At 40.1% G+C, this 23,130-nt stretch overlaps 1 protein-coding gene across 1 annotated transcript in view; it reads left to right on the top strand.

The window, feature by feature from the left end:
* ABCB10 (ATP binding cassette subfamily B member 10) overlaps positions 1–23,130 on the top strand; it is a 29,023-nt gene that overhangs the window by 2,870 nt on the left and 3,023 nt on the right. The window contains exons 2-12 of the mRNA XM_015421439.1: positions 1,276–1,476; positions 4,296–4,498; positions 5,813–5,947; positions 6,660–6,806; positions 7,902–8,037; positions 11,744–11,839; positions 14,890–15,099; positions 17,903–17,982; positions 18,543–18,723; positions 18,942–18,985; positions 20,058–20,092. Coding sequence (XP_015276925.1) covers positions 1,276–1,476; positions 4,296–4,498; positions 5,813–5,947; positions 6,660–6,806; positions 7,902–8,037; positions 11,744–11,839; positions 14,890–15,099; positions 17,903–17,982; positions 18,543–18,723; positions 18,942–18,985; positions 20,058–20,092 — 1,468 coding nt within the window. The remainder of the gene's footprint in view (positions 1–1,275; positions 1,477–4,295; positions 4,499–5,812; positions 5,948–6,659; positions 6,807–7,901; positions 8,038–11,743; positions 11,840–14,889; positions 15,100–17,902; positions 17,983–18,542; positions 18,724–18,941; positions 18,986–20,057; positions 20,093–23,130) is intronic.

Here is a 23,130-nt window from a genome sequence, read left to right as displayed (position 1 = left end):
AGTGGAGCCTGAGTGGTGGGTGTCGCCTTCTGACACACTTCTGGTGATGTCAGGGGGTGTGGCATATGCAAATAGGTTATGCTAATGAGCTCCTGCACATCTTTTTCTATGAAATGACCCCTGCAAAAATGTGTGTGAGGCAGAGGTAAGTAGGATTTTTAGAGTATTTTTTTCACATACATGCAAGGACAGTTTTCATAGTATCATCTGATTTCAGAATTACATGAAATAATGGAAATGGTATACATGTGTGATACCTAAAGGTGAAGATCTGTTCTCTAGTTGGTAGTATTTAAGGTTGTTTAAAGGTAGTGCTGTCCATCAGGACCTGAGCATGTGGCTTTATTTCCTTGCTGCCCAGCTATGATGAATTGCCCTGTTGCCTTCTCAGTTCCAGGTAGAGCATCTCTAACGTGGAGTAATGTGTCCACTTTTTCCTGCTTCTTGTGAAAAACTTGCATGAGGTGGAGCTTGATTTGTAGAGGGTCTTGCTAATTAATTCGTTGCAGCTTTTGGATTTTTGGGTTGAAAGTTTTGTTTTAAGTTAAAAACAAACCTGAACCAGTTCTTCTACCTAACACATCACTGTTGCTTTCCCCTGTGTTTGTGTGATCGTAATACTGAACTGCTGGCATTTTCCGGTAACTTCCTACAAACCTTTATGAAGCCTCAGCCTGGCTTTATTTCTCAGTATCTGCTAAAAAACTTTATTTATTTAATCCATTTCCCCCCCATTGTTCCTCAAAGGAGGTCAGGGCACCACACAGAGTTCACCAGTCCTCAGTTTTGTCCTCACAACAACCCAATGAAATGAGTTAGAGTGAAAGGCTCAAAGTCTCCCAGCGACTTTCATGGCAAGGAGGCATTTAAATCTGGATCTTTCCAGGCCTTGTCTGATCTTAACCACTAAATAATGCTGGCTCTTTATGAAAGAGGTAGCTATGGATTTATTGTTAATTGCATTATACTTATCAGTAATTCAGTATTCTTTTATTTTCTGTACTGCCTCTTGATCATGAGATTCTTGAATCAGTATATTCAGCAGCTGGATCTGTTCAAATTACTGTAATTCTTCATTATAATTTTATCTCTGCTTAACACACTTGTTGAACTGGGCGTTACTAGACCTTCCACATGCATTTCACAATGGAAGTGATGTCTTATGCAGAACTTACCCATGTTAATCTAACATGGAACAAATTAACTATAAAGAAGAAAATATTTCATAATGCTTGTTCTTTTTTTAATGTAAAATTTATTATTTCCCCCTCTTAGCTGCTGTTGGTTTTCTGACCATCTCCAGTGTCATCACTATGTCTGCCCCTTTTTTCTTGGGGAAGGTTATTGATGTCATTTACACAAACCCCTCTGGTGATTTCACTGACAACCTATCCAACCTCTGTGCCTTGCTAAGTGGAATATTCTTCTGTGGTGCTGCCGCCAATGCAACCCGTGTCTACCTCATGCAGACTGCAGGTAACAACAACAACAACAACAACAAAAACAACTAAACCTTTCTGTCTCTTTTGTTGAATTGGCTGAAAAAAAGTTTCAGGTCACACATTTAAGGTTATGTTCTTTGGTTTAATTGGGAGAATTGCCATTCCCTAATTCTGTACTGTCAAATTGCTGGTGTAGATTAGAATTCCTGTTCATCAGCATGCATGCTGTGGGGAGGTGGGAAAAGTCCCTTCTGTTTTTTCGATCCTACATTCTTAACAGGTAACTAATGTGTATGGCAAGAACTTGAGAATGTAGGCTTCGGGGGACTTTGTAGAGGCTGTTAGCATGTTGTATACATAGTGCTGGTATTCAGAAATCCCATCGCTTTTCTGCTTTACGTACATATGCTGTGGCTCTGCTAATTTCAGATCAGTGATTCAAATACTGTGAAGCCAGGTGAAAAGAGTTCCTAGTTTAAACTACTCAGTACAAAGAAAATCTTAACATTGTGAGACCATTAATTCTAGTGCCTAAGTGATCACCTTTTAATATAGGTGAAGCGCTCTGTTAGTCTTTACCTCTAAACGTAAATTATATGTTGGGTAGAGAATGTGTCAGCCTTTCAAGCAGCCACAACATTTCCCTACTGGGAAAATGACACAGGTGAATTAATTAAATCCTCATCCATGGCAAGTGATGGGGGAGAGCTACGCTACATGTTTGTAGATCTGGTTGGACTGCAATGGAGAAGTGTTTGGAAACGGTTTTCAGATCCAAGTAATGCTGATGGTCTTGCATTCCACTTTCATTAATACTAGATTTTTGTCCATTAGCAGTTAAAGACAAGGAAGCCCATTAGCAGTTAACCTATCATGGCCTCAATAATGTTAATGTTGATTCTTAACAATAATGTTAAAAAGAACTAATGGGCATAAACTGTTTTTAAAAGGCAGAGGCATTCTGTTCTGTTCTGTTAAGGTGCTCATGCCTTTCCTGAAATGGATCAGTTTCATGGAGAGTTAGTATGAGATTGTACCCAAACAAGAGTTCAACCAGATGTTGGTTACATAATCTGTTACAAATGGGGACCAAGAGTAAAGCACTTCTGTAGGAAGAGATGTGTAATTGCATGTTTGCCACCTTTCTTTTCCCATTATAATTCCGCATGTTGTGTTAAATGCCATTCAGAAAGGTCCCCTGGCCTTCAGGAATGTTGGCAATTGGCAGGGTCTGAAAGGCATACGTTTGTGCTTGGAACACAGGATCCTTTAAATCCTGGCCAGAACCAATAGGGTTCTTTCCCACTGTTTGCATGTAAGCCCCAGGTTGAGAACAGAGTTCAATTAATCATATATCTGGATAGAACTTGATTGTTCTAGAATGGCTGCACTTTTAAAAAAAGAGATAATGAAGGATGTATTTATAAGTAAAGTCCGTCATGATCTCTTTTTTTAAAAAGTGCGACTATTCTAGCAAATCCAGTTCTTGAAAATTGACAGGCCATGCTGGTTTGGGCCCAAAGCAGCATTTCTGTGAGCTGTAGGATTTCTGCCATGGAGTACAATTTTCTTATCTTCCTTTCCCTCCCTTTGCAGCCCCAGCTGCAGCCTGAAATGCTGCTTGCTACTGACAGGGACCCCCCCAACAGTTTTTTGGGGGCATTTGGGGCCACAGTGGGAGGGGGAGGCAAGAAAGTAATAGTCTGCAGGTGGAAATTCTCACACCCATAGTGCTGCTGGTGGTCTTGATCCAAACTGTAGATTGACTGCTCATTCATCAGAGATGTCAGGTAATGAATATGTAGCCTATAAAAACCTTATGGTTTAAAAATAATAAAAATTAGTCTCTAAGATGCCAGTAGTCTTACTCTCTCTCCAAAGAGTTTAAGAAAAATGGGATCCATCAACTGGTATCTAACTAGCAGTGTGGGAAAGCTATGAAAATAAACATTTAAAGAAATCAGGCAGACTGAATTAATTAAGTAAATCTTTGCAGTTGGACTATTGAAATTTGTATTTTATACACAAATGCAGCAAGTAAAATTTATTTGGTATCAGTCCACCTTAGGATTTGCAAAAGTGAGCCTGCAGAAGTTAATTATTGGCATGTTTTTGGAAGAGCAGTGAGTATCAATTTCATTTACTAAAATTTATTATATGAAAATGAGCAAAGGTGTTATGTTGACCCCATTTTCTTTTAACACTACTGGTGGGGTTAGATATTTATTTAATGTACAAAATTACCCCTCCTTTCTGTCCTCATCAAGGCCACCAAGGCTGCTAAATTAAAAACATACAAAATTAAAGCACATGTTTAAAGCCATTAAAACTGAACAAAAACACATCATTAAAACAGTAAAACCAAAACCATAAAAACAACAGTGACAAATAGCTGAAGAAAGCTCAAATATGTGTCAATATTTTCTTTCTAAAAAAACCTTTAAAAGCCGGGTAAAATTCTCAGGATCTCAAGAATTAATTGACCTTATAACACCTGTGGCTTGATTTTTTAAAGAAAACAAATCAGTTTTATTGTGGCTTTTTCTACTACAGTAGATGGAAAATACGTAGTATGTTTTTTTCTCAGCGAGTTATACATTTCTGAAATAATTTTTTCTGCCAGGTGACATTCTTGGTTTTTATATGAATTGCTAAGACATGTAGATGATCTAACTTGTTTTGTAATTATTCTTTGTCCAAATATTAACTGCAGGGAACAGTACAATTCTGCAGTGTATATCCTGCTATTCCAACCAGCATATTTTCTGTTGCCTTTCTGACATGGGATCAGTTGCAGATCCTTTTGGGAATTCATAAGGTTGCTAATCATTTGCACATTCTTGACCCTTATAGGACAACGAATTGTGAATCGACTGAGAACAACAATGTTTTCATCTCTTTTGAAACAAGAAGTAGCTTTTTTTGACAAAACCAGCACTGGAGAACTGATCAATCGCTTATCTTCTGATACTGCTCTTTTGGGCCGTTCAGTCACTGAAAACCTTTCTGATGGGCTAAGAGCTGTGGCTCAGGTTTCAGTTGGGATTGGGATGATGGTATGTGCTTCCTTGTTCTTATCACTTTACCTCCTTTCGTTCTGCAGATTCAAAGTGCCTAGCATGTAGGGTATTCAACAGTTCATTTGTGAAGCTATGTAGATGGTACACACATTAAGAATGTATTGGATAAAAGACGACTACGTGGCCCTGACCTGGATAGCCCAGGCAAGCCCGATCTCATCAGATCTCGGAGGCGAAGCAGAGTCGACTCTGTCAAGTACTTGAATGGGAGACCTCCTTGGAATACCGGAGGTGGGGGTAGGCTTTATTCATCCACTTCTCTGAATATCCTCCAGGCCCCTAGTAGGGGTCAGTCACCAGAAGTCACCATGACTTCCAGGTGCACACATATGCGCATTGCACACACACAGACATATTTAAAAAATATTAAAAAAAAGAGAGAGAGAGAGAGAGAGAGAGAGATGACTACATGGTCGCACAGACAGGGAGCTGTGCTTGATCCAGGATTCTGTTCCTCCTGCACATCTTTCCTATGTCAAGGAAAATCACACTTCACCACCTGTTTCCTGTCAGTGATACTGGAATTGTCACACATCTCTACATTGTCTAAAATTTTGACAGTGGAACAAATACTGTGATACATGAGGTTGGATCTATAGGTCCACATGGAAGAACTGTTTCTGCTCATGCATGATTCCTCATCAGTAGGAGGGCACCCGCTGAGCTTTTTAAACACTAAATTGCCTGCATTTTGGAGCAAAGTCAAGTAGTTGGGCCCTCAGATATCACAGGACTGAGAAATGGAATGTGGGGTTCTTCATTTTTACTGCACGTGTTGCACTGCAGGCATCCGAGTGCCTTGTTCCCTGTGACTAGAGGTGGGAGGAGATCACATGTGTGAGAAAATGATAATCCACCAAACCTATAGCTGGATGGCATTGTTGTTTCACAGTACCCATTTGTGGTGCAATTTCATCATGCAACTTGGGTGGTGTTTGCTGATGAAAGGGAGTGTTGGCTATGTTTGCTGTTGTAACCTCTCCTCTTCTGGGTACAAATATTGCTTATGGTGTTTGATAACTATTGTAGCATGGTTGTAAATGATACTACTGAACAGCAGTAGTTGGAAATTTTCACTTCATCAATTCTTACCTTGTCTCTGTGTTTAGAAGACGGATCTTTTCCTGTCCCTGATGTATTGAAATGTTGATAATGAAAAATAATTTTAAAAAACTTCTACAAAACGTTTCACAGGGAAACTATGCCACGTTACAGTGTTTAATTCATAGATCTAGTGGAGAGTATTTAATTGCATTACAATGTTGAAACTATTTTGCTTTTACTTTGCAGTTTTTCGTTTCTCCCAAACTTGCTTGGTTTGTTCTGAGTGTGGTGCCACCTCTGGCTGTCATAGCTGTGATTTATGGAAGATATTTACGAAAACTGACTAGAATGACACAGGATTCCCTTGCGGAAGCAACACAGGTGGACCCTTACTCTGTTAAAAAAATTTTTTAATGTAAGGTAATATTCGGTCAAAGTCCTTTTTATCTGCATTTTGCCTGTGGTCAGGTACATTTTATTTTAAGGGCATTCCAGTCCCTAAATATGTCTTGATTCAGGCACAAAAGTTCACTTAAAGAAGAGGAGGTAACGATGGGTATAGATCATAAAGGCTGAGGCATAGAGGGTGCAGTCTTTTTCATTCCTTCCCCTTATAACAGGAAGCAAAAGCTGAGCTAGGAAGTTAACTCCTTTGTTGTTGGAGTATAATTTTCCTTCTTGCTTTTCTTCATCCAGACTTCATGGCGTGGTTTGTATTTATACTATTGTGATACTAAAGTAAACGTGTATCTGCATTGACTTTCCCCTCCCCCCCAGTGGTTCTCTGTGAACTTTGAACCATTAGGCAATCACCCTGCATGACTCGTGCTGCAGTTCAGTGGCCTAAGGACACCCCCCCCCACTGAGGTTATCTCAATCCTTGCTCCAGTTTCCTGGAGTGCAAAAAGGTGGAAGTTCAGCCATATCTCATTGTATTATGCTAGAAGCACTTAGGTAAACACCAACAGAAATCTGTACCAGCTTTGAGTATAGTTTTTAAATTCAATTACAAGAATGAGAAAGTTCTTCTGATCTTGTTTTCAAGCAAGCCAGAAGGTGAGCCAGCTGAATTACATTAAAAAATGTGTTACAGTTAGCAGAAGAACGGATTGGAAATTTGCGAACAGTTCGAGCTTTCGGGCAAGAATTAAATGAAATGGAGAAATATAGGAGCAAAGTTGATTATGTACTGCAGTTGGCCAAAAAAGAAGCAATAGCTCGAGCAGGATTCTTTGGAGCAGTAAGTATATAAAGAAGGTGAGGAATCCACAATGTTTGTGTAATGGCTCTGGCTTTTCATGAGTTTGTGGATGTGTGTGAAATACACACTGTTGTACTCAATTTCTATCTGTAATTTAACATTATTGGAAATAATTTTCTGTAAGGGTACTGTAAGCCTTTAAGGTGGGAGTTGTATCTCTTGAGTCTGGACCTGACATGATCATGGATTACCTTTTTATAGAGGGCTTCCATGTTAGCATTAGCCACACCTTTATGTAGCTGCCTTAGAGAATTCTCAGACTGCTTCTTAAATGCCTCTGAGTGTAACAGGTAAACTTAGGGATAGGAGTTCTTTAAATGGAAATTCTGGATCTATATTGTACTTACCTGGCTGCAGTTTCCCTTTTAAATTGCTCTTTCACCAGATGTGAGTGTCCCCGGTCTATCCTAAGTGCAACTTGGGGGCTAAGGATATATTTCTTAAGGGAAATGTTTGAAGACTTTTCAGCTTTAGCAGGGCTAATGGTTTTATAACTAATAAACACACAGGGTATTTGGTCCCAGAATGGGCAGAGCAGAGGAACAGCCCAGGTACGACGTGGAGTGCATGAAATACTAAAGTTACGATCTGGTTTTCAAATATAACTTTCAAAGTTTAATTGAGTTAAGGTACTGGATATGTCTTCTCATTCATATTCCTATAGCAGTAGAAAAAAAGCAAGAGTCCAGTAGCACCTTAAGACTAACGAAATTTGTGGCAGGGTATGAGCTTTTGTCTTTCCTGCGGCTACAGATGGACAAACACGGTTACCCATCTCGATCCTACTCCTATAGGTTACCTTTGACTAACTGCTATGCCCTTGTCCAACTATATCTCTTAAAAGGACTATGGACAAAGGTGTTTGTGCCTTCTGTCTTTTTTAATTTTGGCAGTCAAAGTCGCTAAGGTGATTCCCACCCCCAGTCCATTACACAGCTTTGTTGCAAGCCAGAAGATAAGGATTTTCAAATGCAAGTTCTTGAATATGAGTGTTTTAGAAGAAGCAGCTTTAAAGGATTGTATTATTTTTGTTACCTTTTCAGTACATATTATTTTCCCTTTTTCTCCCTCTAGACTGGGCTATCTGGCAACTTGATTGTGCTCACTGTTCTGTACAAAGGAGGATTGCTGATGGGCAGTGCACACATGACTATTGGTGAACTATCCTCTTTTTTAATGTACGCCTTCTGGGTTGGCATAAGCATTGGAGGTATGGATCAGAAAATGTATACTTGTTTTTTAATCCTTAAAAATAAAAATTAACATAGGCAAGGTGCTAGTTCATAAGTGGCCATGAGTGTGTGAAACAATTGTTACAAACATTTTATGAAGAGATTGTAGCCCTGTATCTGTTTTGGAGACAACCTCTCCTCTTAGCCCATAGCTTATTACTGCCAGTTGGGTAGTCTGCCAGAAAATTACTGCATTCCGTTACCTGAAAATTAGTACTTTGGGGTCCTTGAAAGTGATATCGCTGATATGAATGAATCTGGAAGCAACATACATAGAGTCCTTATAAAGAGTTTGCATCAGTAGGTAACCCTTGTATGTATGCTGCAATTTCACAGAAACAGAGAGAGCCTATGGAATGTGATATTAGTTACAGAATTCAGCTTTCTGAGACTCTTTCCTTTCAAAAAATTTGTGTCACCTATAGTTGCAAAGGTTTGCTTGGAAATGGGTGGTGCTTGCTGAGACCTCAAGTCAGGGGTGACTGGACAAAGTTTCCAACTTCATTACCTGTCATAATTCTTTGTTCCTCTCCCAAACAAAAATAAATTACTGTAAATAAAACTGTATCAATGGTAGAACAAACTGTAGTTCTGCAACCTGCATGCATTGTGCAGATTAAATGCATTTTCACAGTTTATGAAAGATGTAGAAAACTTTTCAAAGTACAGATTTTTAAAGTATGCAGTGTGTAAAATCAATAGACTTCATTTTTCTTCTGTCTGACAGACTAATAAGTAACATGCATTTGAGTTCATTCTAACTGTCAGAAATTAAATGAACATGCACCCATATCTATTTTTGAATAACAGTTTTAGGATAAACACAGCAACAGTGGTTTATGTAATGAGGCAGTATTGTATAGCAGTTATTCCGTTAGCTGTTACCATAATTGCATCTGTAGGAATATCTTAATACCTGAAGCCTTCCCCATTCTGAGACGCAGATTATTTTTAGTCCCTATACTACAGCTGAGTCACAGTTATGCATCTGTGAAAACTTGATTGGGGAAAATAAATAGGATGTTCACATAGTTTTCTAATCCTGGCTGTAATCATACAAATATGAGCCAATTCACTGACCCCATTTAGCATACTAGAAGGTAATTTATTCAGCATTTATTGGGTCATCTGAGCCAATGCTGAAATATCCAGACAACTTCGTTTTTGCAGGCAAGGGACAATATGTGTGCTCAGATTACTTCCTAATTTACTAAAATAACTTTTCTTTAATAATTAGATTTTTCTAGAGCTAGCAGCTAATTTAAAGGAGCTAAACGCATAATGTAAAAACACTATTCCTACAAATGTTTACACTTGTTGCTTGATCATCTCTGGTTAAACCAGTTTTGCAGGGTTTTGTCATGCTTCAGAAATATGCAAAAGCTATTGAACTAGAGGTAATAGCAAGACAAAAGAAATAGGGCTTCCTACACCACTGTCAGCTCATTTAAAAACTATCTTGTTTGTTACTTTCTACCATTATTGCAGATACAACCCCTAATCTCTTAACACAGAAGTTAACTCCTCTTTATAGAAGAGACATGACAGCTGCAGATAGGCATGTAAGAAAATAAATGTCCCTAGAGATTTTAGAAGGGTTTGTTCTGGGGGGGCATAACTTTTTTTTTCAAAGGAGCCTTGATTGCAACCGTTCAGACAGTGCCTTTTTTGTTTTGCAAAATAACACCTGAGCTGCTTTTACAAGTGCTGGGACCTCCTTATATTCATCTTTTCACTGAATATCCTTTGAAGGGGCCTCTCCAGATGACTTACTCTCTTACTTAGTAGCATGCCATATTTCAGGATCTAAAAAGGATTTTCCAAATTAGCACATCTTGTTATAGAACATTGTAAACATCTTTCCCCAGCTGTTTTTCACAACTGTCAGAGAACATGTACTGGCTAAATTAGATTGTCTCTTGTCCTGTGTACTCCCCTCAAACTCGCAAGTGCTGTTTGAACTGTAATTTGTTCAAGTGTCACAGGCTCATTACTGGTTATCCAACATCACATTTTATTTCTCCTCATGGTGTTTGGAAATTTATTTTAAATTATCTTTCCTGACAGGGTACATACAGATGTGCATGTTAAGAACAGTAGACACACATTGGGTATGCATTTGCAGTTCTCAGTGCCAACAAACTTTTTCCTGTGGTGGTTACTTTCCATATAAATTGTTGGGGGGGAGGGGATATGTTTGCCTCTCCTCCCAAGAATCTTTTCAAGCAACAATTTTCTTCAACACCCAGAAAGCCTCTCAGGTACATTCTCCTGTTCTGCCGCCACCACCTCCTCCTCATTCCATTCATCCCTTTAGATCACAGACAGCATTTTCAGATTGCTTTAGTTGCTGTAGATTTTCTGGGATGTTTTCAGATGTTTATTATTTTTTAAAAGAGATTTTTAAAGCATTTAAAGCATTTTTAAAAGCATTTTCAGGTGTTTATTATTTTTTTAAAGAGAGTGAGAAAGGAGGAAGCCCTTCAAACTGCCAAGACAAAAGTATAGAAGGGTTTAACGGGTATGTGGGAAAGCATCCAATTAAACCACTTTGAGCCTACTAATTAAACGTAATGAATGTGTTCCAATAATATGTACAACTAAGGTAACAATAAATCATAACTAGTATAACAGTGCACCAAATTGCTAAATGCAACATGAATGCACATGAGAAAGCGAACAGGAGAAATTTTATGCCCCAGCAGTCAGCCTGCTGGTATGAGTGGAGGCAAGTGGATGCAATGAGACTTCACACTGGGGATCTGGTATGTACATTTGCACAGGTTATAAAGGAGGCCTTGGTTTTGGGGGGGAAACCCACGTCCTCTTTAAAAATGCACATCTGTATTTACCATTAAAGGCTGAGTGCTTCCCTTTGTACCATTCCAGCAGCATTCAGATGAAATAAATCAGAGGCTGTAATGATCATGGCAGAGATTACCATCTTTCCTGTAGCACCATGGCCATCTATTTCATGCAACTTGCTTTTTCAAAAATTTCTGTGTTGTGCTCTTAACTGTCTGGAATGCTAACACCCTGCTTTGAGGGAAAGACACACACACACCCCGCACCATGGATTGTTACGCACCAAAAGCAGCATAGACTGGAATCCAACCCATGATGATCAGAGAGCTGTGATCAGGTCTTCCTAGAATTTTTTTGCAAAAAGTTAATGGTAGCTATACAGTGCCCCAGTTTGGATCATGGCTCAGTTGTATGGGTTTCAATGATAAAAATAAAACCACTTGTCTCACTGTTATCTTGAAAGGGGAAAAAAGCAGTGTTTCTGCCCCCATAGCTGCTAGAAAAATTAGGGGATGGGGTTTTAGACAGTTTCTCCCTGCCATGGCACCATTTTTAGTGCAGCCTACTTTTCCACTTATGGCTAGTTCAACTGGATTTCTGAATCTGTTGATAGTCATATAGTAATGATTTGCAGTCACATTTCATGCGAGTGTTTGGCTTTAATATCACTTCTCTTTAACTGTACAGACTGACTGCTTAAAATCTGTTTTTTAAATGTTCGTCTGGACTTTCAAATGTGCTGGACTTGTTTTTCAGGTTGTGCATTCATAGAATCGATTGAATAGGCATTCAGTAATTGAAGTTATGCCAGTCTGCATGTCCTGTATGTTCCTGCTCATGCATAACAATAGGCTTTTCTTTTCCCCTTCCTTTTTTAAGGCTTAAGCTCTTTCTATTCAGAGCTAATGAAAGGATTAGGTGCAGGAGGACGTTTGTGGGAACTTATTGATAGAAAGCCAGAACTTCCTTTTAATGGTATGTTCTTTACATCATTACAATTTTGCAAGTTTTTAAAACTTGTATAATGTTCAAAAATAGTTTAAGTAAAATTAAACAGTTTATATTTTCATAAATTAACTATATTTCTCCTCAGAAATGTTGCAGTACAATTACTACAATAATAAAAATTTTGTGTGATAAATGTTCTAAAGAGAGAACCGCATTGGTTTTTTAGCGGCAAAAACAAGTCTTGTGACACATTAAAGACTAAGTTCTTGTGAAATAAGCTGATATCAGCTCACTTGTTATATGTATGAAGTGGCAACCTGAGTAGGTATGCTTGGGCATGGGGACTGGGAATGGAGGAAATGCTTTCACAGTATAAGGCAAGGTTCCCATCCTTTTCAAGCCTGCAGGCACTTCTGAAATTTGGCAGGGTGGTGGCGAGCACCATCCCAAAATGGCTGCCACAGGATGTGGAGCCAAACACAGAACCTGCCTCCTCACTTTGCAAAAGAATTGTGGAAGGGGAATAAAAAGAAATGAAGGAAAGCCAGAGGTGGGAAGGAGGAGAAAGAAAAGTGAGATAAAAATATAGTCTGAAGTGAAGGGGGAATGAAACAACAAGGCTGTATGCTTACCAGGCCTCCTGATAATCCAGTAACTGTGGCTGCTATTGTAATTGTGGAAAACCCTATAATCTGAATAAGGGCAGCCAGTTACAAGCCCTGCCCTGCAATGGGCTTGCCCACTTTCTGAAAAGCTTGGTGGGCATCGGGGAAGTACTGGTGGCTGCCATGTCAGGTAACCCTGCTATAAGGTGAAAAGGCTACCCAATGGAAGAGATGACTAGACAGCACAAATGAAAGTGATATCATCCAGGGATCCAAGTGGTATTAATGAATTGGCAAACAAGATGCACAGTGTATGATCCATCAACACCAAAAGGAAGTCAATTACTTTATGTAGTGAATTAGCTGCTGCCACTGTGATTACTGCATTTTTATTTATTTGTTTATTGAAAATATTTATACACTGCTTTTGACATATATACCAAGCAGTTTCCAGATGTACAGAGGGTCCGACAGTGCCATTTAATGTCTCATAACATTAATACATTCAGGTGCACAGGGAGAGACTTGAATGTGGAAGGCGTTGGTTCAAGTCCCACTCTTGCATGGATTAATTTTGCGTGTTGGGCAAGTTAGTGTTGTTTTGCCCTTGACTATCTGTTTCCTGTAATAAGGAAATAACTTTATTGTGCTCGGTCATGAAGATAACCAGTGTAGGAGCTGTAAAAGCAATTTGCAAATTAAGTTTTTTAGCCATGACAGAAAGGAAAGACCATTAGCTCTCAGCCAGTAGCAGCATGTACAGCTGAGGTTCCCAGGAGGTCTGGATTTCAGACTTGATGTGGAGGCTGATGGTCCTTAACTGGAGTTTGCCTCTGTGTACTTCCCAAGGCAATTCTGCTTCTGTCCTGTTGTTGTTCATTTTGTCATTCTGCCTACTGGGGCTATATTATGAGACTTGGGAGGGAGTAGAAAGGGAATAAGTGGCTTTAGCCCAACATGATCATAAGCAGTAAGGGTATGTGGAATTTTTAGAATCTCTCTTAGTAGTGGAATATTAGTGTAGTTGGTGTTGACAGTGGCAACTGGGGCACACAGTTCGTTTGTGCTGTGGGCAGGTTGGTCCTGATTACCTTATTACCCAAATCCATAAACATCGAAGAATCACTGCAAACTACCCTGTGTCCTTTGTTCTTGTTCCTGGGATCTGACACAACAGACTGCAGTGCAGTCAAGCCACTCAGTAAACACTTTGGGGGAACTTTGGAGTGGGTCTTCGCCAGCAAATACATTTGTGAAGAAAATGCCCTACGCTCCAGACTTCCCATCAAAGCCTACTATAAATGGGTTTGTAGTTCATCCATGCTTTAGAGGTTTCTAAGTGCCTTTTACTGGCTGCCTGAACACAAAGGGAAGAGACTCAGGAGGGGGATGACACATCTCCCAGCAAAGTAGCTATACAGGTGCAGACCACCTAGCCCTATGGAAGATCAGAGAGAGTAGGGAGAGTGACACCTTAGCTCAAATGGATACGTCCTGTGAAAACTGGAAAGCTGGTGAATTCACCATTAGGGAAGGTGGAGAATGAAAGGATATAAAGACTCTAGCCTAGGGATGCCAGCCTCCAGGCGGGGCCTGGGGATCCCCTGGAATTACAACTCATCTCCAGACTATAGAGATCAGTTGCCCTGGAGAAAATGGAGGGTTGACTCTATGGCATTGCACCCCACTGAGGTCCCTGTTCTCCCCAGGCTCCACCCCCAAATTGCCAGGAGTTTCCCAACCTGGGTCTGGCAACCCTACACCCCCATCCCTTGCCAGGGGGCGCCTGGCAACCCTACCCCCAGCCAGAAGAGAGACAGGTCATCTTTGCATTCTTGGCTCAGATGTTAGTTTTTTTCCCCCAGTGGCAGTAATGACCACATGCAGCTAAACAGAGAATTAAGAACCCATCCTTCCTTTAAGATTCTTTAAGAAAAGAAAAGAATAGGGTCAGAAGAGCTGCAGTTATACCAATTTTCTTTTTAATGCTTGCTCAGATTTGTTGTGTAAATAGGCATGCATGTGCTTCTATGACTTTATTAAACTCTTTATTAATTGAGGTGCTCTTGGTATGATCTCAGGAATCAAGTCATGCCCAGTTTGTACATGCATACCCAGGAGAAGCCAGGACTGAAGTCTCCAGAGTGTGTATGTGTTTCTGTCTCTGCAGCTGCCAGAGAGGGAGCCAAGCAGGATACGTAGTCGCAGAGTGGAGTCTTTTAATAGTAATGGAGTAAAGAGTGCAGAAACGTTAGCCCTGTAGCAGGAGATACTGTTTGAGGCTATTGGGTGGCAGCAACCCAGGAACAAAATAAAAATGAGGAAGCTAGGCTGGATAGAGGATCCAGGAAGGCTGAGTATCTTTGTCTCTCCTATATGCGCAGGAATGGAACTTGCAAGAGATGTTATGCCGCAGTGTTTATGGGTGGTATATCTCTAATGTTGTTGTTTCTATTTTTATTTTGATTTCAGAGGGAATAGTATTAAACCAGGATACTTTCAGAGGTGCACTGGAGTTTAGAAACATTCAGTTTGCATATCCAACTCGTGCAGAAGCTTTAGTTTTCCAGGACTTTACCCTTACAATCCCAGCAGGCTCTGTCATGGCATTGGTTGGCCCAAGTGGCTCTGGCAAGTCAACGGTTGTATCTCTCCTGCTTAGGCTTTATGATCCAGTCTCAGGTAAGTAAGCAAGTGTGTGTGTGTGTGTCTATACTCTGAATAATAAATACACTTTGGGCTCAGGACCAAAGCTGTGTTCCTTATGCTGTTTTCCTCTTGAGAAGGAATAGCTGCCTTGCTAACTTGCATAGCTGCCTGTATGCAGTGACATCCAGATGATGTGGTTTGTTGCAAGGCAATGCAGTACTAATCATTAGGAAGGGGCATCAGCTGATGGCTCTTGAAAGCAAAGATTATCTAGTAGAAATATTTTCGAAATTCTTGGTCCTGAGTGTTTTTTATTCATTAATGCAGAAGAAAAAACAGTGACGTGGGTCTGGGGAAACATATTGAGCTCAGGTTTGCAGTATACTCGGGTTGCCAACCCCAGGTCCGGGCAGGGATTCCCCTACTTCTGGGGGCTCCAATCTGCCGCCAGCCAGCTGGCTGGCAGGGGAAGCCCCATCCCTGGAGTGGCCACCCCTCTATCTCCCCTCCTATAGACATTTAAAGGGCTTCAGCTGATTGGTAGGTAGCATATGGCCCACTGATCATCTGAAGGGCCCTTTAAATCTTTCAGCAGGGAGGGAGAGGGGCTGTCTGTCCTACTCAGGTCCTTTCAATGGGGTTTACTTCCAGGAAAGTGTTCTTAGGACTGCACTATTAATTTATTTTCAAGAAACACTGTGAGCCCCACAGTGAGTGGGGTGGTGGTGCATGGGCCTGAATCCCAAGCGGCAAATCACAGCTGGGAAATTAGCCCCATGTGCTGCTGTCCCCACTCACAAAAAGACCCTTTTGCGAGCAGAGCTATGGCTGGTGACAGCCGCTCTCCCTCCTTAATGAAAGATCTAAAGGGCTCTCCAGCTAATCAGCGGGCCACGTGCTCCCCACCGATCAGCTGATGCCCTTTAAATCTCTGCAGGAAGGGAGAGCGAGGGGTGGCTGTGGCTTGGAGGCGTCCTCACCCACCCCTGGAACGCCCCCCAAATCCCCCCACCGGAGCGATGAGGGGACCTAGCAACTCTACAGTATACAGTTTATCTTGAGGCAACATTTTGGATATATGTACAAGAATTTCTATTAAAATAATTTCCAACTAAAGTTTAGAGGGTTTTTAATATAACACTTAAACCACAATAAGTACACACACACGTCCAGTATATCAACTCAACTGTTTTTTGCTATTGGAAAAACTTGTGGGATATTTGTACATCACTTAAAACTAAGTGGTAGATTCTTTATTAGCTTTGTTTTTTTGAGTTGCATAAGCATGCTAAATTGTCCAGAAGACCTATATCAGGGGTGTTATGAGGGCCAGATCTGACATAAATGAACCCTTGATGGACTGGGCCATGTGTGTCATAAAATGTGATGCCACGTACCGGACATATAAACTTTATAAAGGACACAAACACAAAGATTTTTTTTACTTAAAATAAAAACATGCTTAAAACATTAGCACTCTTGCAATATTTTGTTTATTTAATAGTGTCTGATGACTGACACCTCTTGCTCTGAATTACTGCATTAAAATGTCTGTGCTGTTGCAATATGCTGTTCAAGTGTGTATCTGTAAGCTGCAAACCTACTTTTGATTTATTGACATTCACTACAGAAATCTCATACTCAGAGTTCTGAGCCTAGGACCCAGGGGAAAACATGAAATGTCTGGGCATTGTGAGCTTTTGTACATAAATTGCTTTGTGTGCTGGTCAAGAACATGAGAAGGCACCATGACACAGACTGAGGGCTACAAAACTAGAGTCTTCCTCAGTGGTCAGTATCAGCCTACTATCTGGGAAGTCTAAGTTCAAAATCTCCAAATGAAATGTGCTGGATGAACTTGGTCTGGACATATAGCCTCAGCTTAATCCACATCACTGGCTTGTTGTTGTTCCTCATCTAAATAGTTCACATTGCTTTCTACTGAGCAAGATTGGATCATGACAGCATCAAGACAATGAAAAAGAGGAGGGAACCCAGTTGCACCCAGGAGAGCCACAGCATAACATGCCCAACAAAATGCACACCCTGTAGCAAGTCACACAAAAGCTCATACCTGGGACAAAACTTTGTTGATCTTAAAGTTGCTTTGTATTTTCCCCCTGCAACTGAGGCAGCCAAGCAAAGTAAGCTCTTCCTCCTTCCCTCCCTCTGGGGAGGAGCCTCAGCCAATGAAAGGGAAGAAAGGCTTGACTTTCTTTCCTGTGTGATTGAGGCAGCCTGGTCAGGAAGCAAGCTCTGGCTTGTTCCCTCTCTCCTCCTGTGAGGGAAGAGGGAGGAGCCTCAGTCAGTGCAGGGAACAGAAGCTTGCCTATCTATCTCTTCTGAGTGATTGAGAGAGCCTGGCAAAGCAAACTAGGATGCAGCAGCAGAACTGGAAGAAGAAGCAGGAGACACCCAGTTCCACTACAGGCCTGATAGAAGCCCTCCAGGGGCCTGATCCGGACCATGGGCCGCATGTTTGACACCCCTGACCTACATCATTTTCTGCTACAGGTACTAGATCATTATCTATGCTTTAGATAATGTTTCTGTTACCACAACACTCTGAAATAGTTGGATCTGACAACTATTAGCATGAATCATCATTCCTTTCTCAAGATAGATGTCACTAAAGAGGCGATTGGTATACAGTGATGTTTTGCCTGTTACGTATTGAAAGTACATAAAGGAGCTAATATTCCTAATAATAAGCACTGCTGTTTTATAAAATGACTTACAGCGTGTTGTCTTTCAATCTCTGTTCAAACTAATTTCTCTCTCCCACCCCTGATATTTATATTATTAAATAACAATAATCTCTTGCTTTGTTTAACAGGAGTTATTACTGTTGATGGTGTTGACATTCGTCAGCTAAATCCTCTGTGGTTCAGGACTAAAATTGGAACTGTAAGTCAGGTAAGAAGATAACTCCCTTTAAAAGCACTTACTGGACATATTTAAATCTGTTGTACATAATGGACAAAGTTTTTGAGATGAGTAGTATGTTTTTTCCTTTTTTTAAAAAACCTTCCAGTCAAGTACCAGATCTCTCTTTCTACATTTTTTTTGCTAATGATAGCACCGGTTAGTACTGCTAACTGAACCACTTATGTTGGAGAACAACCACTTACGTTGGCAAACTACTTGACACTACTTGACAGTACTGATTGAATTACTATATTTGAAATAGTTGAGCTCTGTAGTTATATGTGGTATTCTAAATGTTAAGTCATTAGCTTTCCTGTCATATTTTGCAACTTTACAGCACAGGTGTATTTACATTGTGTAAAATGTAGCTTAAAATTTGTTCTGTAACCTTTTTTTTTTAAGTGTTGCAAATCATGTCTGTACACATCAGTAAGTGTTAGGGAAAACAGGTATTCTTAATTTGTTGGCACAGGACTACTTTGTAGTGTTATCTGGACATATATTACGAAGCTATAGTACTGTACTCACTGTTCTTTTACATACATTAGGAACCCATTCTGTTCTCCTGCTCCATTGCTGAAAACATTGCTTATGGTGCAGAGGACCCTTCTCTGGTAACGACCAAAGAAATTGAGAGAGTTGCTGAAATAGCAAATGCTGCTAATTTTATCCAGAATTTCCCCAGAGGATTCCACACTTTAGTTGGGGAGAAAGGTGTTCTTCTCTCAGGTAAGACTACAGTTTTTAGAGCACATTGGTGTAGCAAACGTCCTTTTGTTGCTCTGGTTTTAAGTTTCATTAATAATGTATTTAAAATGCCTTTTAAAAACTACTGCAGCAGAATGAGAGGAGATAAATTGTCACTGCTTACTTTTCAATTATAATACTCATTAAGAGAGAAAATGGCAATGTCGCTTTAAATCCTTATTAACAATATTTTATGTTAGGTGGACAGAAACAGAGAATTGCAATTGCTCGAGCTCTTCTCAAGGTAAGCCTGGCTGAAACCAGTTGAGTATTTTCATATATCTGTGTTAAAGGAAAGGACAAGGTTTATAAAGTGTGTATAAAGCTGGTTAGTAGGAGTCGGAAATATGTTTATGGCAACAATATTTACTATATATTGAAACACTTGTCTGTTGTTGTTGTTGTTGTTGTTATTATTATTATTATTATTATTATTATTATTATTATTATTTTGCAGTACTGCTTTTTTGTATGAGAGTAGAACCTGATTGTTAGTAGCATCTGCTCTGTAGGCAATTCTCAATTGGCCTGTTCTTGCAGGAACAGTCACTCATGAGTCTAGGAAGATATTGATTTTGATTCGAATGTCAAAAGTGCAATATTTTATAGTGCAGTTCTATGCAGACAGTCGGTATGCCCTAGATTTTGCCACTCAGCACCTTGTTAACGGAATGCATGGCATAATTGTCCAGCACTTCCAGACATCTATAGCGTCAGCCAAACTGCAGACAAACCTTTAGTTCCATTTTTTAGAAAAAGGAGAATAGATATAGCCAACATTTTCTTGGGAGTAAGCCCCACTGATAAACCTGAGTAGGGTTTTGAGTAGACCTGCTTAAGATGGCACTGTAGTTTAATTAAATAGAAACCCCAATCTGTACATGGAAGAAAAGCGTTGCCAAAGGAGTCCATTTTGAAGGGGAATCTTTTTTCCCTCTGTTACTTAATAAATAATAAAACAAATAAATAAATAAAATAATGAATGTAATTAAAAATATTACATTTTTATTCTGAAATATTAGTACTCTGTCATCATTGAGATCCAACCAATCCAGGATGATACCATTCCATGTCCCTACTAAATGTAGATTATAAACCTTTTGCACTTATATTAGCAGTAGGGATTATGGAGCCATCACAGAAGCTAAGTATTTCACAATGTTGTATTACAGTTTTCATAACAAGATAAACCTTGCATCTATCCATTCTTCCTGTTAAAATTAATGAATTTAACATTCAAATTTCCTCTCTTAAAATGCACACACTAAAGGAATCTACATCTTGTCCAACTAAGTCCATTTTATTTTGTTCTTTAGAATCCAAAAATTCTTCTTCTTGATGAAGCAACAAGGTGAGTAAAATATACAGTGGTTTTGGCTATGAGGAGTAATCTTTTATTAGAACAAAAAAATGATATTGAGGCACCTTGTACTGATTCTTATCTCTGCAACTGACCTTGTTCCAAAGCACTGATTGCCATTCCTTGTATGGAAATGAACATCATGCTTTCCAGTTTCTGTGCTACTTTTGCAGACCCTCTGTCCAATATTACATTCTGTAAAGATAGGAATTGCTGGCCATATGTTAAGTAACTGTCACTTTTTAGTACTTCAAATGTGAAATGGCAACAAAGATGTTATGGGGTTGGTTCCAATGATGCCCTTATGAGAAGGAAATAGAGCTTCTTTGAATGGCAGATTATTCTGTCAGCAGAAGGGTGCTGTTCCATCCAACCCTATATATTATTTGTTAATATTCTGTAGCAAGAATCTGTTGTTCAAGGAGCATACGGTGGATAGGATCCAAAACAGCAGTTTGCACATTGGCAGAAACACTGCTTGGAAGGTGATCGCCACAGATCCCCTCTCAAGCGGCATTGCATGCTGTTCCCAGAGGGACCCCCAGAGACCCAGAGGGACTCTGAGCAGGGGATGTAGGACACAGAGGTGACAAAAAAGAGCACTTCTCCAAGTGGAGTTCTGCCCATGTCTCTTTGAATCCAACCCAGCAGTTCCTCTGAAGCATGAAGTGCTATTGGAAAATTGCGTGTAAATACAGATGCCTGAAATCCAAGGAAACCGGCTATGAACCAAAGCTAACAAAACACCTTTAGACTTCTCAAGCACATAATGAATGTAAAGTGCCCAGAAATGAAAGATAGTTTTCTTTTTGTGTGAGATATCCACAAGTAAGCAGAAATATTTAAAATAGTAATGATAATTATTTCAGTGTTCTGTGGAGTCAGTTCTCATATTCACTTCATTTTTAGTATTCTGTTCATTTAGTATCTGTATTGTATTGCGATTGCACTTCTGTGAGCTTAAACTTAAGTAGTTTCAGAGATCAGTCAGATGGTGGCCAAATGAACTGGGGCACTTCCACATTGCTCTGCAGTGAGGGGTTAGTAAGGCTTGTCTCCATGCTTCCTGATGCCAGCTGGCCAGACCTCTTGGGATGCTTCAGCTGGTCCACTACTTCCCACGCAATGCAGCTTTTGTGGATTTTTACAATGAGTGTAGGATCTTTCTGGCTTGTCTTTCACCTACTGCAGAAGAGTGACTGTTCATTTGGATTCCTGTTGGAGCCGATATGTCACAGATGTCATGGGCTGAATGCAGTGTCTGTGGTGAACGTTGTGTACTACTTGATTCAGTCTGAGTGTTAAAATTAGTTTAGTTATGGAAAGATAATGTTCCTTTGTCTAAATAATGGTTGGCTTCATTAAATATCCTTAGACTATTGTATCTTCTGAAATACCATATTAAATAGATAAAATCAAGCCGGTTAGTCAACCAGAGTTTGGAGAGTTTTGTTGTTGTTATTGCTTAGTCGCACAGTAGAGTCCAATTCTTCGCAACCCCATGGACCACATCACACCAGGCCCTCCTGTCTTCTATTGTGCTCCGGAGTTTACTTAACATCATGTTCGTTGCATCGATAACACTGTCTAACCATCTCACCCTTTGCCATCCCCTTCTTCTTTGACCTTCAGTCTTTCCCAGCATCAGAGTCTTCTCCAGGGAGTGCTCCCTTCTCATTTGGTGGCCAAAGTATTTGAGCTTCAGCTTCAGTATCTGGCCTTTCAGGGAACAGTCAGGGTTGATGTCTTTTAGGATTGACTTATTCAATCTCCTTGCAGTCCAGGGGACTCCCAAGAGTCATCTCCAGCACCATAATTCAAAAGAATCTATTCTTCAGCGCCCAGCCTTGCTTATAGTCCAACTCTCACAGCCATACAGTACTACTGGGAACACCATTTCTTTGACCACGTGGACTTTTGTTGGCAGGGTGATTTCTCTACTTTTTTTAATGCTGCCTAGGTTTGACATAGCTTTCCTCCTAAGTAGCAGGTATCTTTTAATTTTATGGCTGCAGTCACCATCTGCAGCGATTTTGGATCCCAGGAATGTGAAGTCTGTCACTGTTTCCATGACTTCCCCTTCTATTTGCCAAGGAGTGATGGGACCGGATGCCATGATCTTAGTTTTTTTGATGTTGGGTTTCAAGCCAACTTTTGTGGTCTCCTCTTTCAACCTCAACAGGAGGCTCTTGAGGTCCTCTTCACTTTCTGCCATTAGAGTGGTATCGTCTGCATATCTGAGGTTGTTGATGTTTTTCCCGGCAATCTTAATTCCGGCTTTTGATTCATCCAGGCCGGCATTTCATATGATGTGCTCTGCATATAAATTAAATAAGCAAGGTGACAATATACATCCTTTTCGTAATCCTTTTCCTGTGCTAAACCAATCAGTTCCATATTCGGTTCTAACTGTTGCTTCTTGACCCTTATACAGGTTTCGCAAGAGACATGTGAGGTGGTCTGGTACTCTCATCTGTTTAAGGACTTGCCATAGTTTAGCATAGTCAATGAAGCAGAAGTAGATTTTTTCTGGTACTCCCTTGCTTTCTCCATAATCCAGTGAATGTTGCTAATTTCATCTCTAGTTCTTCTACCTCTTCGAAACCCAGCTTATACTTCTGGCAGTTCTCTATCCACGTACTGCTGAAGCCTAGCTTGTAGGATCTTGAGCATGACCTTGCTAGTGCGTGAAATTAGTGCAATTGTGCGATAGTTTGAACATTCTTTGGCATTGCCCTTCTTTGGGATTGGAATGTAAATTGACCTTTTCCAATCCTGTGGCCACTGTTGCATTTTCCAAATTTGCTGGCATATTGAGTGCAGCACTTTAACAGCATCATCTTTTAAGACTTTGAATAGCTCAGCTGGGATACCATCACCTCCACTAGCTTTGTTGTTAGTAATGTTTTCTAAGGCCCATTTGACTTTGCACTCCAGGATGTCTGGCTCGAAGTCAGTGATCACACTGTCGTGGTTATCAAGGACATTGAGGTCCTTCTTGTATAGTTCTTCTGTCCATTCTTGCCATC

Source organism: Gekko japonicus, unplaced genomic scaffold (genome assembly GCF_001447785.1).
Source record: "Gekko japonicus isolate JY-2015 unplaced genomic scaffold, Gekko_japonicus_V1.1 scaffold851, whole genome shotgun sequence".
Taxonomy (NCBI): domain Eukaryota; kingdom Metazoa; phylum Chordata; class Lepidosauria; order Squamata; family Gekkonidae; genus Gekko; species Gekko japonicus.
The sequence above is the reverse complement of the archived record's forward strand: the minus strand, read 5'-3'. Positions and strand labels throughout refer to the sequence as shown.